Source organism: Neoarius graeffei, chromosome 7 (genome assembly GCF_027579695.1).
Source record: "Neoarius graeffei isolate fNeoGra1 chromosome 7, fNeoGra1.pri, whole genome shotgun sequence".
NCBI classification, from domain to species: Eukaryota; Metazoa; Chordata; class Actinopteri; order Siluriformes; family Ariidae; genus Neoarius; species Neoarius graeffei.
This window is the reverse complement of record NC_083575.1, coordinates 74,630,478-74,650,112: the sequence shown is the minus strand read 5'-3', so window position 1 is coordinate 74,650,112 and position 19,635 is coordinate 74,630,478. Positions and strand designations below refer to the sequence as shown.

The 19,635-nt window shown below is 38.2% G+C and overlaps 1 protein-coding gene across 1 annotated transcript in view; it reads right to left on the bottom strand.

The window, feature by feature from the left end:
* dok7b (docking protein 7b) overlaps positions 1-19,635 on the bottom strand; it is a 162,035-nt gene that overhangs the window by 35,362 nt on the left and 107,038 nt on the right. The window contains exon 6 of the mRNA XM_060926403.1: positions 2,609-2,716. Within this exon, the coding sequence (XP_060782386.1) occupies positions 2,609-2,716 (108 nt within the window). The remainder of the gene's footprint in view (positions 1-2,608; positions 2,717-19,635) is intronic.

Genomic DNA, 19,635 nt, shown 5'->3' with positions numbered 1-19,635 from the left:
CAAAGTCAGAACGTAACAGAAGTGTTGTGGACACATATATTCTCAATTTTAACAATGTAGAATTACGTTTTGAAACATAGGAAGGTGATGTTTTAGCAAATATAATTAATAAACATGTGTAGTAGAATAAACATACATATTCTTTCAATAAGATTAACATGGTATATAGCTAGATTGTAATTAATTTGTAACAGACGCGAGATGGACAATCGTAACAGAAGTAATGTAACAGACATCATTTTGGAACTCATAGGCTTGACTTTGGCATATAAATATGTTTTTATTATATCTCAGAAAATGAAAGTTATCTTTTAACATATCATTCATTAAAGATTACATGTTTTGTGACCTGATGGTAAAAAAAGAAATGGTTTTAGGTGAATTTTTAAAAATAAGTTCATGTCCCCATTTCAGTACCCATAAGCGTGGAATCACTCATATATATATATATATATATATATATATATATATATATATATAAAGCCCTGTGATGACCTGGCGACTTGTCCAGGGTGTACCCTGCCTTTCGCCCGTAGTCAGCTGGGATAGGCTCCAGCTTGCCTGCAACCCTGTAGAACAGGATAAAGCGGCTAGAGATAATGAGATGAGATGAGATATATAAAAAATCAAAGTCCTTCCCACGTCATGTGGCGTATAGGGCGGCGCTGATCTCTGTTTCCATAGCCCTTGGCCTCTCGCCTATTACATAGCTAGAGTTACAGTGGGGGGCTAGTCCTCTGGTAACCGCAAGAGTTTGACTCCCTACTTGCATCTGTATTGCAGTGTGCCTTGCCAGATGGCAGTAGGTACCATTTTTATGATGGTCTTTGGTATGACCCAGCCGTGAGTAGAACACCCGATCTCCCGATCAAGAGGCAAACACACTAACCACTAGGCCAACTCGCAGTATATTTATTTATTTATTTATTTATTTATTTTTTATCATTACATTTTTATCTGTATATTGTAAAGTCTGCTTGTTCTTAGGATTTTTTTTTAAATTCTATTTTATGTTGTATAGTGTGTCTTTTTTTTTTCGCATGTCTGAAAACTTGCTGCTGTAACATAATTTCCCAGCTTGGGATCAATAAAGTCAATCAATCAATCAATCAATCAATCAATCAATCAATCAATCAATCAATCAATCAATCTGTCCATCTATCCATCTATCTATAATCCCAATGGATGAGACATGAACTGGCAACCTGGGTACACATTCACACTTCACTGGTAATGTAGTAGTGTTTAATGATCCAGTATTGTGTTGGTTAATCTTTAGAAAAGGCAATGGTATAAGATCTGTGAAGTTTTTGTTAAACTGTGAAGAATATATTCCATATTTATTCCCTTATATCAGAGAAACTTTTTACATCTAAGGACCCCTTTAACTGCAAAACATTCACACACCCTCCGTGCAGATTTCTGAAATTCAGCCATTTAGATATCAGGCTCGTTGTTTAAATTTTTATGAGTGTTATTTACTTGAGCCATAGTGCTTCTTTTCCTTAACTATGCACTGACAGAACATGTTTAACATTATTTACAGGCATACATGTTTTTAAGTTCTTGAGGCTTGGATTAAACAGGTTCAAGTCAAGTGACAAACAGTCTAATTAACAATTGTTCCACGAAATCGAGTCGTACATGAGCTGATAGCTGACGAGGTCCGCAGCGCTGTGTTGGCTATAAGCCATGTACGACGAGATTGAGTGGAATAAATGTTTTATTTTATCCACATTCACTGGATTTTGAGAAACAGAGCATTTTTATTTTTATTTTTTTGCAAATTCGATCAATAAAAACTTCATACAAAATGTCCAACAAAATCATTTCTGTTTAAGTGGACTTCTTAAAAACTTATCGATGGCTGCACGAATTGACTTTAGTGTTGTTTTTTTGTAGAAAGTGCCATCTTGCTGTCATGCTGAGGTATAGAATAGCTTTAGACATTTATTTAATTCTTCCTTGGACATTTCAGTTCTGTAATTTTCAAACTTCTTTACGCTTTTGAACCAGTCTAAAAAAAAAAATTTAACAAATTTTAATGCTTAAAGATGAAGAATGTAAACAAACCGGCAAAATGACAGTAAGAATTTGTGAAAAACGCTATAATTCTTGAAAATTAAAAAATAAGATATGTTCTTACTATCAAATACTTTTATTATTCTATATTTTGTTGGTTTTTTGTATTTTTTAGGGTTTTGTTTTCGAGTACAGTTTTTATTTCGTCCTTGGTTGGTTCAGCAAAACATCCTCCAATTTGTTTTTCTCTACTCACGGTATATGAGCTGATAGCCTAGTAGTAGAGTAGCTAATCAGAGCGTGCAATTGCTCATATCCAGTGAATATGGATAGAATAATAACTATTATATAAGAAGCCAGTGATTTCCAACATTGCAGATATTTAAACACACACACACACACACACACACACACACACACACTTCCTGGATATGGTTCATATATCTCACTTGGACAACCACTGTGTAATATTCTCAGGCTACATCAGAGGGTCAAGACCAACTCTATGATTTCCCTGCTGTTTTCACTGTGGTTACTGAATAAATATACTTTGAGGTGTAAAAATGTATATATGTGTGTGCGTTACCTGTGCTGCTCTGGCGGCTACACACTGATAGCATGCTGAGGCGTTTCTCCAGCTCGCTGGCTTCCTGTGTGATCCTCTCCTCCACAGAGGACACATGAGAGCTGAGATCTAAAAAAAATAATCACAAATATTTTGATGTGATGCTATTCCCTTTCTCTTTTGTTTCCACTTTCTTACACACACACACACACACACACACACATATACTTCTGGGTAAACTACCTGTGAGTGCTCGATACACAAGTGGCAATAATCTGAAGATAACTGTCCTGGGATAAATTCTTAATGCCTTTAATGACTAGGAATATCTTAAGTACTCAACAGTGACTGCTACAATCAATCATGAAAATTTAGTCAATGTTCTTTACTTTTTGTAACATGCCATAATAATTTGGTATATGGTTTTTTGCCATTTCATTAACCTCTTAATCTGATGAATTTGCATCCTTGGGCCCAGATGTATGTTAAGCTCCATGACTAAATATTAAACCAGGAGATTAAGGAGTTAAATTAAACAAATCATACATTATGTTGCACAAATTTGACAGAAAATATGGATATTTTTCATACAATCACCTATTATAAATAAAGACCTGATTTCAGTGGCTGGGAGACGAGAGCAAAATTGGCCATTCTCTCAGGGTAGGAGGGATAGCATACTCTTTCCTTCCTGTCAATCACAGCAACACCATCCAATCTTTAGCCTCTGTGAGCTCATGTATACAGAAGAGGGCAGATAATGCTTTCCTCCAAGGGTGTTACGCAGCGCTGTGATCAGGCTTGTAGTACTCGAGTCTGACTCGTGCCTTAATTTTAAGGACTCGTGATTTGACTTGGACTTGTGCACTGATGACTCGGATTTGGACTCTTAAATTGGAGACAAGACTCGGCTTTTTTCTTTACTTTTTGTAACATGCCATAATAATTTGGTATATTTATATCTACATTCATTTTTGTACTAATTTCGTGCAAGAGTGTCACACCTGCGCGCCTTGGCACATGCATCAGATAGACTCTCGGGCGCGCTCTGGACAGCGCCCGCACCAAGTGGACTCTCTTGTGCACCATAAATGACTTGCACCTGCACAGAATTAAGGCGCAATCAGCGCACCTATACAGTATAAAAACTGTAAAAACACACTTACTTTGCGAAGTATTGAGTTGCATTTCTGACACATTACTAAGCCTTATTTCCTTGTTTGGTTTCCTGATCCCTGATTTCCTGTTTCTTGTCTTTGATTCTGCGTGTTTGTGCCTCGCTCGACCTACTGCCTGTTTCACTGTTTTACGATTTTGCCTGCCGTTCTGGATTGTTTACCTGTCTTCACTTGTATTAATAAACACACCTTCTGCATTTACATCCATCTCCCAACCATCTCTGACAGAATACTTCGCACTCCCTGACAAAGAGAAGCACATTCACCTGTTCATACGTCATGTTTAGGAACAAACTCATGTTAATGGTGCTAAAACAGCCACCGTCAAATGGTGCAGTTGGAGTGCTGGACTCGACTCGGACTCAACTCGAAATTTTCCTGAATGACTTGGACTTGACTCGGACTTGAACACTGGGGACTCGAGACTGGACTCGGACTCGAGGTTTAGTGACTCGACTACAACTCTGGCTGTGATACAGCACCAGCAGCAGTTTGAATAGACGTGTCTGACCGGCTTCATGTGTCTCAGTAGACGCATGTGTTAGTCTTCACACTCCTGCAGCGGGTTTCACTAAAGTAGTTTAGACTGGTCTATGGGTTAAGATTGGTCTTAAGTTTCTTTATAGACCAGTCTAATGCAAGTAAGACAGTTTCACAAAAGTTAAGACTAATTTTTTAAGTCTAATTTTAGGCTTAAAAAATAAGACACCCTCCCCCCAGTCTAATATGGGTCTAAGGGCTATGTCCATCACAGCGTAGAGGACAGAGAGGATGAAGAGGACCAGCAAGGAGCTGGTCGATTTGTGCGCCAAATGTATGTGGAGAGAATCTTCAATGCACAAGACTGACCAATCTCCAACAGAAACTAAAGACCACTTGCATTGTGTGTTAGCGAAATAGTGTGTGAATCAGTGTGTGTGTGTGTGTGTGTGTGTGTGTGTGTTATTATTATTATAGTGTTGTTCGTTATTGTGTTCTTATTATTACTATTGTTATTATTATTACTATTGTTACTATTATTACTGGACATACTTTCTTAAATGAATAAAATTTAATTTAAAAAAAAAAACAGTCAAGCCATAAGTGCCATCAATGTCAATAACTACAAGAAAGCTTGAAATGTTAAGGCAGTGAAGTACATTGCAAGTATGTAATACACAAATTTAGGCTATTATAATCTAACTATAAAGTATTCAATAAAGAACAAACAGTGTAATGCCAGCTTATTCATTTTATTACTTATCAATAATATAAATATATCAATTTATTTATGCATATAATTACATCACCACTCATCACTTATCTCTCTCTCTCTCTCTCTCTCTCTCATACACACACACACACACACACACACACACACACACACACACACACACATTACTACATCACTCCTCCATCTGTGCGAGTCTCTTCAATTTAAGTTGCAGTCTTTCCTTTTGGAGCTGCAAGACCTCAATCTTGTTGTATTGCTTGTCAAGCACCATGGCCATGGTGGTGGTTCTGGTGGTGGCAGATGTCTGGGAGTCCTCCACAACCAGTTCAGAGATCAAGGAAACTTAAAAAAAAAAAATCAGACCAAGGTTTTCATTATTAGAAACTGTAGTCACACCACAACATAGTATTTAGGGCAGCTTGTTCCAAACGTCTTTCTTTACGTGTACTACCTACTGTAGCAGAATTTAAATCTATGTTGGTCAAACCAACGACTGTATAGTCTATGGGTCAAACCTATGTTCCATCATTTAGTAACAGACCTTGGTATCAACCGAGTGGAATAGCTATTTCACCATCGCAAGGTAACTGTAGCTTAGCTCAGTGCTGTGGGAACATAATCTCCCCTACTGTTTATGCTGAAATGACAATAAAACCCCACTTGACAACGTTTATAACTTAAACAAGACTCTACCTGTAATTTCCTCCTGATCGGTAGGCTCTTCGTGTAGTGTCACATCCGCGCAGGTACTGGGTGATGACAACTCTGAGGGTGAAGGAGCCTCAGCTTCAACGTTGCTAGCAACGTTGCTAAGGGAGTTGCTGCTGGGTCTGGCGAAGCCGGTTACTCCGCTCTCCTTTCCTCCTTTCACTCCCCAGAATAAGGGCGACTCGTCGCCATAAATGTTGATGACCATTTCGGTGGTTACTTTTAGTTTCTTCAAACCCCCTCCTCCAGTGGGGGTGTTTTTACGTTTGAAAATTTCTTTTTTTGCTTCTTGGACCATATTTTTAAACCGTTTCTGCACGGCAGTAACATCTCTTCTCGCAGATGGATTAACGCTATTCACAGACGACGTTATTTTTTCCCACACTTCATGTTTTTTCTTATTGCTACATTCTTCGCTGAATTTGCCTAATAAAACGTCTTTGTAGGAATTAAATACCTCTAATATAGCCAGATTTTCCGAGTGGCTAAACGGCACTGAACGACCACTGTCTGCCATTTTTTTTGTTTTGAAAAGAGTCTTAAAATACCCACAATCCTTTGCAGCATAGTATGACTTAAGATAGTCAGAGTCTTAACTGCTTTGTGCAACAGTATTTGTTAGACGTCTATGCTAAGCCCGACTATACCTGCTGTCTAAGTTAAAGTCATAGTCTAACTTAGTGAAACCGGCTGCTGATGTCTGATGCAAGATAAGTCATTTCTGTTTCCTGGTATAATTGGATGGCTTGCCAATTTTATTTTTCTTTCCAAAATCCTTAAAAGATGAAATTGCAGCTTGTTTGGTCTACATCTCTGTCTAAACAAGTCAAATGATGTAAACACCTAAAAACCGGACAGACTAGGAACAAATAGAAAATATACAGTTTTCATCACTTCCTGTTTTAAAAAAAAAAATCTCACCAGACATTTTGTGAGCTAAAATGTCCAGAGACATTCCCTTGCCTCTGAGAACAAGTGCCATAGTTCCATCATCACAGTCCGGGACCCTGAGGAGAGCAGAAGGGATTGTAGCCAACCCCTCTCACCCCAGACACAAACTTTTTAAAATCACTCCCCTCTGGTGGGATCTTGCGGTCCATTAGAACCAAAACCTCACTCCATAAGTTCAGCTTTTTCCCCACTGCAGCTGGCCTCATCATTAAGGTCTGAGACCCTCACTGACTCTAACCTCACACTTTCAATCTGTGACATTAATGCACTTCCTCTCTGAACTGCTATTTTATATATTTCACGGTCATGACTCTTCAGCTTCATCCTGTGACCTATTATTGCACATTCCGGGACATACTGTACAGCTTGGACTTCAAAACAACCCATGCACATTCCCCTTAAACATGTCCACTTTTCAAATGGTATATTTTAGATTCTTCTTATTTTTATTCTATTTACAGTGTCTTGAAAAAGTATTCATTCCCCTTTGTGTTTGTCCTGTTTTGTCACATGGGTGGGTTAGCACCATTTGATTTACACAATACACCACTTTAAAGGTGAAAATTGTTTTATTGTGACACAAACAATAATTAAGATGAAAAAAACAGAAATCTGGAGTGTGCGTAGGTATTCACCCCCAAAGTCAATACTTTGTAGGGACACCTTTTGCTGCAATTGCAGCTGCAAGTCTCTTGGGGTATGTCTCTATTAGCTTAGCACATCTAGCCACTGGGATTTTTGCCCATTCCTCAAGGCAAAACTGCTCCAACTCCAAGTTAGATGAGTTGCATTGGTGTACAGCAATCTTCAAGTTATGCCACAGATTCTCAATTGGATTGAGGTCTGGGCTTTGACTAGGCCATTCCAAGACATTTAAATGTTTCCCTTTAAACCACTCCAGTGTAGCTTTAGCAGTATGTTTAGGGTCATTGTCCTGCTGGACTGTGAACCTTCGTCCCAGTCTCAAACCTCTGGCTGACTCAAACAGGTTTTCCTCCAGAATTGCCCTGTATTTAGTACCATCCATCTTTCCTTCAGTCCTGACCAGCTTTCCTGTCCCTGAAAATGAAAAATATCCCCACAGCATGATGCTGCCACCACCATGCTTCAGTGTAGGAATGGTGTTCTCAGGGTGTTGGGTTTGCGCCACACATGGCATTTCCAATGATGGCCAAAAAGATCAATTTTAGAGTCATTTGGCCAGAGCTCCTTCAGTGTTATCTTTGGAGTCTGTTGCATCTCTGATTATTATTATTATTATTATTATTATTATTATTATTATTATTATTATTATAACATTTTTAGGACGCTATTTCTCCCTCAGTTTTCAACCAGTCACCACTAAATTTCACATGCCGAATAACTCTGGGCTGAATTAAGTTGCTATGACTTTTGGTGGTGATCTGGATCACCAAACCAGAATGATCCATGAAAAACGGGCTTTTTTCCTCACTAAGCATCATTCTCTATCTCTTACTATTCCGGATCTAGGGTATGGTGACTAGACATCCTGGTTTGTAAGAGCTAGCGCAAATCACTGTGACTTTAGTCGCAGTATCTATCTAGTTATTAGTAGTAGTAGTAGTATCCTCACATTTTTACGATGCTATTTCTCCCTCAGTTTTTAACCAGTCATCACCAAATTTCACAAGAAGAATAACTCTGGGCTGAATTACATTACTATGACTTTTGGTGCTGATCTGGATCACTGAACCAGAATGATCCATGAAAAATGGGCTTTTTTCAATCACTTATAACTCTGTTAATTTTCATTATTTTTTTTTTCAGGGTGGCAGCACACAACTTTTCCTTGACCTTCAATTGACAAAGGTCAGCTAGCGCAAATTACTGTGACTTTAGTCACAGTTTCTATCTAGTTTTAAATCCTTTTATCTAACTGTTCAAGCACCAAACAGCAAAGCAAAATCCTTGTATGTGAGAATGTACTTGGCAATAAACTCACTTCTGATTCTGAATATTTCAGTTTGTGTATTTGGCAGTTACTTTTATCTTACTCAACCTACAGGTACAGTAAGGCAAAATTCAATCCAACAGAGGTTTAGACAATGTGTTGCCTCTCAGGTTTTCTGACACACACTATTCACAAAGCAGTCAGTCAAGCTACACACAACACGATCATGAAACAGAATAAGTAGTGCACATTAATACACATTAGTAATAGAGGAAGTGCAAGGAATACGAGTTCAACATCAACAGGTCATCACATGGAAGATTACACACACACACACACACACACACATTTGTCTTTCTTTACGAGGACTTTCCACTGACATCATTATTAATGCATCGAATTAATCCTACGCTTGAGCTCAGCCCTTATCAAAATGAAGTATACTTCAAGTTCATTTTATTAAGTATACAGTACTTAAGTAAAGTTAAAGTATGTTTCCTTAAGTATACTTTTGTGTACCAAGTATACTGATATCAATGTACTTACAGTATACTTGCAAGTAAACTAATCTAATACTTCTTGGGACTAAATTGGCCCACTTTTACTTTATAAAAAATATACTTTAAGTCTAAGAAAAGTAAACTTTGAGTATACAACTAGTATTTTTTTTTGTACTGCAAGTATACCACAAGTAAACTTATATACTAATAGTTTACTTGTTCTATACTTGTAGTCCACTCTTTAGTTTACAAAAGCATACTTCATAGTATACTGGAAATATACTATGAGTTTACTTGCTTTATACTTCTAGTCCACTTTTTAGTTTACTAAAGTATACTTTGTAGTATACTGGGAATATACTATTGGTTTACTCATTACACACTTCTAGACCACTTTTTAGTTTATAAAAGTATACTTTACAGTGTTTCCCACAGACCAGGTAGCAATTTGTGGTGCTCCACTGTGCCGATGAGGGAATCGTGCGCGGTGGTGTCGTGGCGGTCGGTGGAGTCGGTCATTGGGGTGTATGCAAAGTGTTTACAGTGGGCGGTGTTCAAACACACAGTATTTTTCTTCAGAGTCACCTGCTGGGACTATTTTAAAGCTACAAGAAGCATTTGAGATTATTCAGTTCAATCTAAATTCCTTTAAATTCTTTAAGAGAAGACAGCTAAAACAATTTTTACCAGAACCCTGCCTGGTTTCATTCCTCGACCCAACTTTACATTACTGGGCAGGCCATTAGTTTGCTGGGCTTGATGTTGGTGGAAAACCTGTCTTTTAAATTTATGAAAATTACTCACCAAAATTGAAGTTAAAGTTTAGTTTTTACTAGAGATGCACCGATTGCAATTTTTTGGGCCGATTCCGATTTTCCATGGAGTGTGACCTGCCGATACCGATTTCATTTTTTCAAACCACTTCACAGCACACACAAAGACCATTTTCTTTTTATCTTTTCTTTAATAGAACATTCTGCCAGATTTTCAGTAATAAATTTTCAACACCTCAAAGGTTGAAAACAAACAAAAAGACATTGTTCTTTGTAAAATCTTTCTTCATGTTTGGTATTAACATTAATTCCTGAAATAGGAAATTCACACAAACATTTTTTCTTTTCCCATCCAATATCTGGCACAAAAACAACTTCCCCCTCATATATTATTTGCCTACTGCTATGGAACACACTTTCATAAGCCTATTTAGATCTGAAAACTTATGCCTTATAGAACAACCCATTTCTTCATTCAGTATCAAAATACAAAAATAATTTCCAGTCATACTTATACCATAGCCATTCTATCATCTTTGTCAAATGTGTATTTGTAGAGTAATTTCCAATGGAATCAAGTGCAACCAAGGTTGTAAAAAACAAAAAGACATTTTTCTCTCTCTCTCTCTTTGTACAAATCTAACTAGATGTTTGGTAATAGGCTAACATATTAATTCCTGTAATGGGAAATTCGCACAACCACAAATATTTTCTTCTTTTCACATCCAATATCTGGCACAAAAAAAAATTCACTATATTTGGATATCCAATTATAGTGAATTTTTTTTTTTTGTTAACGGCGTGCGCGCCGGAGCTCGTTAGGCACGTAGGACTGACACTGTTCTGCGCAAGTGCAACACAATCGCACTAGAAAGCATGTTCAAGCTGCCAGTGTAGCTGCAGTCTTTTTAGCTGCAAATTACGAGTATTTCCACTTTCATCCCTATGTGATACACAAGTTTTCATTGGCATATTTTAATTTTGACCGGCCGGTCGCCGGTCATGGCCGATCACGTGAAAATCGGCCGATTCCAATCAGCAGCCGGTCAATCGGTGCATCTCTGGTTTTTACCTTAGTTTTTTGTCTTTTTGGTGGCAATCTTTCAATCATTCTTTAGTTGACATTCAAGGAATAAATTGCAAAAAACAAGCTGGTGGTTTTTATTTTAAATATTGAACTCAACACTTACCTCAACCAATACTAAAATGAAATAAATAGTATAATGTAACAAAATAATAATAAAATATCAAAATTAGATGTAAGAAACCACTTAAGGTAACACCAAGGCAACTAACAATAATGAAAAAGCATTACCTTAATTGGTGCAAAGCCTGCATGCCCTATCAGAACATTTAATTCTGCGTGGCTTCCTGAAAAAAAAAAAACCTCCAGTGCCCTATCGTAAGGGAAGTCATTGCTGAAGCGGGATAAACGGGATAATGCAATAAGGCCGGTTCCCCGCGTCAAGCTGCTACTGTATGCGTCAAAATTGGTTTATAGCCTGACTCAGGGATGTCCGTTTCCTGTAAACTAAGAAGGCTATGATAAAGCTCATCACGAGCACGACGTAGGCTACCTTTTAAAATAAGGGGTCGGTAGGCGAATCAGGAAGACTGCGTTATTTTTAATTAGCCTAACAGGCCTATAGAGTGCTTCGAGATCAGCGCAAACCTGGCGGCGGCCATATTGGAAGTCAAACGTCGCTCTGTCAGTGCATTGTTGTTGCTCAGCGAAGCAAAATGCCGCATACGTGTGTCATTGTTGGCTGTAGTAGCCGGGGGGAAAAAGGGTGTCAAAAGCTTCCACAGACTCCCTAAAGTCGTGACTAACCAGGGAATTGCAGCACAGGAGAAAAGCGAGCGGAGGAGACGACAGTGGCTGGCTGCCATTAACCGATCAAATTTAGGACAACTTGACTGTATCCGGATTTGTTCTGATCACTTTGTGACAGGTAGGTTAAATTGTCTTGAATTTCATAGTTACTAAAATAAATGTGATACAAACTATTATCTTTTCTATGTACTTTCAGCAATGATTAATGGATATATTTGTCACATTAGGTAGCTTATGTCTACTGCAGTGCACTGTTGCATCAAATGGCATTTAAGATCTAGGCCTAGTAATGTTTATGTACACATGCTGTTAGTACAAGTTACATACTAGGCCTACATTTTATTCACTGACTAAAATAATTAATAATTATGCGGCAACAAGCTGGGGTCAGCTTTCCATTCCTTCTCACTTACAGTGTATGGATCTACATTCCCAATGAAACGTACCTTCTCAGCATAACGCTCCCGTGCCTGCTTATCCAAACTTTCACAGTAGTGCTCCATCACTTCAGATGTCTAAATTCTTAAAAAATCAAAGCTTCTAAGCCCTCTAACGCGGAAACGAATCGGTGAATGTGTACTCTATGATGTGTACTCTATGCGCGCTCTGGAGCGAGTGACTTCCAAGATGGCCGCGCAGACCGCATGGTTACTATTTTTAGCATCATCTCGGAGCACTCTATTTGCAGTCCGGGTATATGCGCAACGGCACGCCTGTGGACACGCCTCTCTCTCTCTCTCTCTCTCTCTCTTTCTCTCTGTGTGTGGGTGTGCACGCGCGTGAATGAGAAGAAAGAGCACCATGAATGAACGGAACGATACGCAACGGAATTTTTTTTTTCAAAATCGCGAGTCTGATTGTGTGGCGATAGGAATCCATTGTGTGGCGCTGCGCCACACAATGGTCTATGTATGGGAAACCCTGCTGTATAAACATATTGGAAATATACTATTATTTACTGGTTATATACATCTAGTCCACTTTTTAGTTTTGAAGTATACTGCAATTACCCTTCTAGGTATACAATTAGTTTTCTAGCCCTAACCCTTCCCTCATGCACACTACCAGTAGACAACTTGTGTTTTGTACCTTAAGTTACAATGAAGTTATAAAGGTAAGAATTCACAAAATAACAACAGACACTCAGGATTAAGAACATATACATTTTCTTTAAAAATCAAAATTTAAACCAACATTGGATTAAATGCCAAAGTATAAAAACATGGCAGTGACAACTGAAATTGACATCCAAGCTCTAAAGAAAAATAAATAAATAAATAAATAAATAATTATCCCACTCAGGAGAAATTAACAAAAAAACATATGGAACCACAGACATACCTAAGAGTCAACAATGCTGAAGCACAACTACAGGGCAAGTACACTTAAAGTATTAAAATATTTGTGCCTTATTATACTTTTGTTAAGTATATCTTGATCAAATGTTTAAGTATAAGCTTAGTATATTAAGACTTTTCCATATACTTTTCAGTATAAGCCAAGTATACTTATGTATAACTTTATTAAGCATATCTCTGATAAGTAAATAAAAAGTAAACTGAAAGCATACTCTCTTATTTTTAGTTTAAAAGAAGTATACTAGAAGTACGCTTGAATAAACTTCTTTTTTGTAAGGGAGTAACCAAACAATAACATTTTGGCCCTTTTCTTTTGGACCAATCCAAGTCTCCATGAGATCAAAAGTCTAAATATTCCTTTGATTCTTCTGCCAACTTCGAAATCATTTTTTTCTTCATATATATAATAATTTCTTATTTTGCCCCTCAGTAAAATTAAATCTCCTACAGTAAAACCTCGACTTCATGGCACCTTTCTCACACCCAGGCCCACGTGTAAAGGCTGCAGGTTTTGATTTCACACATAAATTTAACGTTTTAGTTTGTGTATACAGTGGTGCTTGAAAGTTTGTGAACCCTTTAGAATTTTCTATATTTCTGCATAAATATGACCTAAAATAACATCAGATTTTCACACAAGTCCTAAAAGTAGATAAAGAGAACCCAGTTAAACAAATGAGACAAACAATATTATACTTGGCCATTTATTTATTGAGGAAAATTATCCAATATTACATATCTGTGAGTGGCAAAAGTATGCGAACCTTTGATTTCAGTATCCGGTATGACCCCCTTGTGCAGCAATAACTGCAACTAAACGTTTCCGGTAACTGTTGATCAGTCCTGCACACCAGCTTGGAAGAATTTTAGCCCATTCCTCCGTACAGAACTGCTTCAACTCTGGGATGTCAGTGGGTTTCCTCACATGAACTGCTCGCTTCAGGTCCTTCCACAACATTTCATTTGGATTAAGGTCAGGACTTTGACTTGGCCATTCCAAAACATTAACTTTATTCTTCTTTAGCCATTCTTTGGTAGAACGACTTGTGTGCTTAGGGTCATTGTCTTGCTGCATGACCCACCTTCTCTTGAGATTCAGTTCATGGACAGATGTCTTGACATTTTCCTTTAGAATTTGCTGATATAATTCAGAATTCATTGTTCCATCAATGATGGCAAGCCATCTTGGCCCAGATGCAGCAAAACAGGCCCAAACCATGATACTACCACCACCATGTTTCACAGATGGGATAAGGTTCTTATGCTGGAATGCAGTGTTTTCCTTTCTCCAAACAAAATGCTTCTCATTTCAACTGAAAAGTTCTATTTTGATCTTATCCATCCACAAAGAATTTTTCCAATAGCCTTCTGGCTTGTCCCTGTGATCTTTAGCAAACTGCAAATGAGCAGCAATGTTCTTTTTGGAGAGCAGTGGCTTTCTCCTTGCAACCCTGCTATGCACACCATTGTTGTTGTTCAGTGTTCTCCTGATGGCAGACTCATGAACATTAACATTAGCCAATGTGAGAGAGGCCTTCAGTTGCTTAGAAGTTACCCTGGGGTCCTTTGTGACCTTGCCAACTATTCCACACTTTGCTCTTGGAGTGATCTTTGTTGGTTGACTACTCCTGGGGAGGGTAACAATGGTCTTGAATTTCCTCCATTTGTACACAATCTGTCTGACTGTGGATTGGTGGAGTCCAAACTCTTTAGAGATGGTTTTGTAACCTTTTCCAGTCTGATGAGCATCAACAACACTTTTTCTGAGGTCCTCAGAAATCTTCTTTGTTCGTGCTATGATACACTTCCACAAACGTGTTGTGAAGATCAGACTTTGATAGATCCCTGTTCTTTAAATAAAACAGGGTGCCCACTCACACCTGATTGTTATCCCATTGATTCAAAACACCTGACTCTAATTTCACCTTCAAATTAACTGCTAATCCAAGAGGTTCACATACTTTTGCCACTCACAGATATGTAATATTGGATCATTTTCCTCAATAAATAAATGGGCAAGTATAATATTTTGTCTCATTTGTTTAACTGGGTTCTCTTTATCTACCTTGAGGACTTGTGTGAAAATCTGATGATGTTTTAGGTCATATTTATGCAGAAATATAGAAAATTCTCAAGGGTTCACAAACTTTCAAGCACCACTGTATATTTAGTTGAATATTTTTAGAGTGTTTTGTAGGCCATTGATTCAGATTGTATGGCTGCAGGTTTGATTTCTGCTTATTCGAGATGCTTTTTGTTTCATTTTATTGCAGAGGCTCATTTTCACTTTGTGTGCCTGATGTAAGGAATAAAAGACAATGAGGCGTGCTGATGCAGGTTGAGAGCACACTGTGTATTTGTGCTATCGCCTTTTCTCATATTTTTCCTTTCTTTTTTCCTGTATGTTTGACGCCTTTGTTTTATTTTTAATATGTTGGTCATTTGAATTTGTCTCATCATTGTCAGGTGTAGTAGATCTCCAGACTAAAGCTTGAGGGGGATCAAGGCCAAATTCAGTGCATCAGATGGGTTGATGCCATATTTCAGGTCTCAGGGCTTCTCAGTGTGCCTTTGCTCGCTTTATGTGGTGATCATGCAGCTTTGTGGATCCCTGGCATGACATTTGGAGTGGTGGTGCCCAGTGACACTGCAGCCAAGTGAGCTGCGTGGACTGTGCCAGAGTTGGCCATCAGGGCAACTGTGATTCACTATACCACTGAAATTCAATCATTACAGAACTCATAACCTCACTGCTGAAAACTCACAGGTTCTCTCAGTATGTACTGCCATAATGTTTGGTTTTTTTGCATACTCTGTATATCACTGTGTTATATCTGCATTCCTAATTCTCTTGGTATTAATGTATCACTACTTGGGCTGTCATGAGCATCATGTCTCCTGATTGTGCTAAGCACGACTTGAGAAGGACTCAGCCAGATATTTCTCTGTTCTCGGTTGAGATGGACAGCATAGCTCTGCAACACGTGCCTTTCGGTTTAATTAAAGGCATTCATTCTTAATAGGCTAGTCTCCTCTACATTTTTTATACCAATAATTGCCTTCGCCCCGCATGTTTCCACATTACTCCTTATGGTATTATTTTTTAACTATCTGAATCAGTTACAACTAATGTCAAAGCAAAGTAAGTGCATGTTGTTATCATGCATAACAACACTGTTTCAATGGCAGATAAAAGCAGCTTCACCGTAGCAAGTGGACAACAGACATTAGTTAAGTTAAAGGATATGGGACATGAAACATAAAAGCACGCTATATCAGTTTCTTTCCATTAAAAATATGAATTAATTGCATCAACAAATACAAAATCATCTATAAAATTCAGCAAAATCGTTATATTCGTGATGATTATATGGCATTTCTGCTCGACTTCCGATATGCATTTTTTGCAACCGGAAGAGCCACTGTCACATGATCATATGTCACAAAAACTTTCGGGCACAGCACAAGCGGGTAGATGAATGGAGAAGTGGATGACAAGAAAATTGTTTTTATAGTCTTTAAAGTACATTGGACATCATACATTGGACATCATGGTGTATTGTGCTGCTTATGGTTGCAATAATTCCAATGGGAAATGCCCTGGAGTAAGTTTTTTTGCATTCTCCAAGGACCCGAAGCTGAGGAAAGTGTGGGCTCACCTGTGCATGCGCAGTAGGCTTCGTGCATGCGCAGTAGGCCTGGTAGGACAACTTTACAGAGCACCTGTTGAAAAAAACTTTGCACCTACTGTTTCCCACAAACTGTATTCGGACCATTTCACTGAGGATTCTTTCAACATTAATACTCAGGTACTGAGCGATATTAATTCATGAAACATGAAACAGGAAGCATAAGGATGAGAAAAAAAAACAGTTCAAATCGGGAAGCCGTGCACACCTGCGCCAGGCTGCACAAATGTGCTCAGCTTCCCGACCCAAACCGCCTCTCTCTCATCCTTACACTTCATGCCTCATGCTCCATGAACCAACATCGCTATTTTTTTTTTTAATCGGATCTGCGCGATTCAGCCGTGAAAAAGGCGGCATCCGCCGAAAGGCGCGCTGTTTGCATCCCTGCACGGAGGCCAGGGGACAGGGCAGGAATATTTTTGTTGATATGAGTGATCCGGTGCGATTTCGCGACCCCCCTGTTGAAGACCTCTGCGCTAAGCTTCTGAAAGCCGAGGTAAGGATTAGTATTATAATTTTGGGTGTATCAATTATTGATTATCATAATTCTGACTCGTTTCGCCATTTTGAATGTTTTCATCTCGGACTCTGGAAGCATTGTATCTCAATCAATCTCGAAAAATATCAGCAAAAAAAAAACTAGCTTGCAACGGACTTTAGCTAGATCTATGATGAACTTTCAATGTATGATACAAAAATAATACTTCTTTCAACAGATCATTAGCCTTTGAGCAAAATTGTTTTTAACTTACCAGGAAGTGTTATCGAGCCGACTGCTTTCAGTTTCATGGGGACTGAATGAACTCTCACTCTCAGAATCATCTGACCCGTCAGAGTAAAGACAAGATCCATGTTCATGTGAATTTCCAGCTATCAGTTCGAATTGATAGGGTCTAACTTTACATCTCTGTGAAACATCGGGAATATCACTGTCGATGGTGTCCATTTCGGTAACCTGTTTACATTAGATTCCCAAGCGCTGGCTCCTTGGAAAGTTTTTGTGATGTCACAGGTCACGTGACCACCTAGCTCATTAACGAATCCTTGTTTTACGCTGATGTATAGAAAAACTTGAATAATGTGATGATTTTCACATTTTTGACGCCCTGCAGTGATTTAGATGGCATTTCTTATGTCCTTTATACATAATTATGCCCAGGTAAAAATCCATGTCCCATATCCTTTAAGTTTGCTAGCTAGTTCACCTTTATTGGCAGTCTACATTCAGCAAAACAAACAAAAATGAATATCTGAATCCCAAAATTGAAAACTGAATACCGAACGAATATCCAAATAATCGAATATTCAGGTCTGGCTCTAATCACTACTGCTACACATGGTTTTAGTCCATTAATACAACTGCAACTGTTTTTCAGTTTTACTGACTCAACATTAATGCACATTTCAAGCATGCGATGTCTTGTTGTCTTTGCCTTGTATTTTGTTTAGTGTATTATAGTGTATATTGTTTATTCCATGGCAATTTAAAAAAAATCTTGATCTTGATTACTGCAACAGCTTTTGGACTCGGCTAACTGGTCTTTGGTTTGTTTTAGGACTCGGTTGTGCTTTTGTGTGTTTCTTTTTCCAAAACTTAAAAGTGACCAGACAAAAAAGGCCTGTAAGAAGGGCATGATATAAATTAAACAACTTCTTCTTTAAAATATTATTAATCAGCAACAGGGTGGTGTGACGTGACCCACCACAAATCACACTTACAGTTTCCAACCTGTGTTCTGAAATGTGTTATTCCTCTTATACCACAGCATTTTGTTAACACTTACAATTTTCATTCATTAACCCTCTGTGTGTCCACTTCATTTATAGATGACATAAATAATGGCAGGTTAAAATCCCACCAATTGCTCTTCACTTTCATAATGTCACCTGGCTTTCTTTTATCCAATTCTGCCTTTATTTTCTTCCAGGTAAGTAAACTTTTGGTTCCCGAGTCAATATGCCCAAGTACTATCTTCTGTAACACTTGGTCAAAGTACATTATTGAAAGCATATATTAAAGTATTTAAATACCAAAATTTAAAAAGTCAATATAATGGATAGATAACGAGTCAAAAGTTTGGCCACCCCTACCCATTCATGAGCTTTTCTGTATTTTGACTATGTTCTACATTGTAGAACAGTACTCTTCTTCATGAGTGTTCTGCTTGATGGCAGGTCCAGCTCTGACGTCCATCAGAGTTTTTAGGGAACGTTACAGTAGTGGTTTCCCGTTGCCTTCTACTGGATTATTATAGAGCTTTTCTCCTCGCAACCATTCATACACATATTCACACCTATAGGCAATTTAGAGTAGCCAGTAAACCTAACCGCATGTCTTTGAAGGGAACCCAAACCCGGCGGAAACCCACGCAAACATGGGGAGAACATGCAAACTCCACACAAAAAGGCCCCCACTGGCCGCAAACCAAGAACCTTCTTGCTGTGAGGCAATGGTGCTAACCACTGCACCACCGTTCCGCCCAGAACAATACTGAAGACATCAAAACTGTGAAATAACATATGGAACATATATGGAATTATGTGGTAAACAAAAAGTATTAAAAAAAACCAAAACATATTTGATATTTTAGATTCTTCAAAGTAGCCAGTGTTTACCTTGATGACGCTTTGTACACTATTATCATTATCTTAACCAGCTTTATGAGGTAGTCGCCTGGAATGCTTTTCACTTAACAGGTGCCTCATCAAAAGTTAATTAGTGCAATTTTTTGCCTTCTTAAAGTGTTTGAGATCAAACAGTAATAATATATGATAAGCGGCAAAGTTTGTTTGTTTGTCTTGAGTTAACGTCGCCATTTCTCTACGGATTTTCACCAAATTTGGCAAGTAGGTCCGGGGATGACCCGGAATTTTGCAGATATAAACAAAATTCATGTATGGGCCCCAGGGAGGTCCCTGGGGGGCACAACAT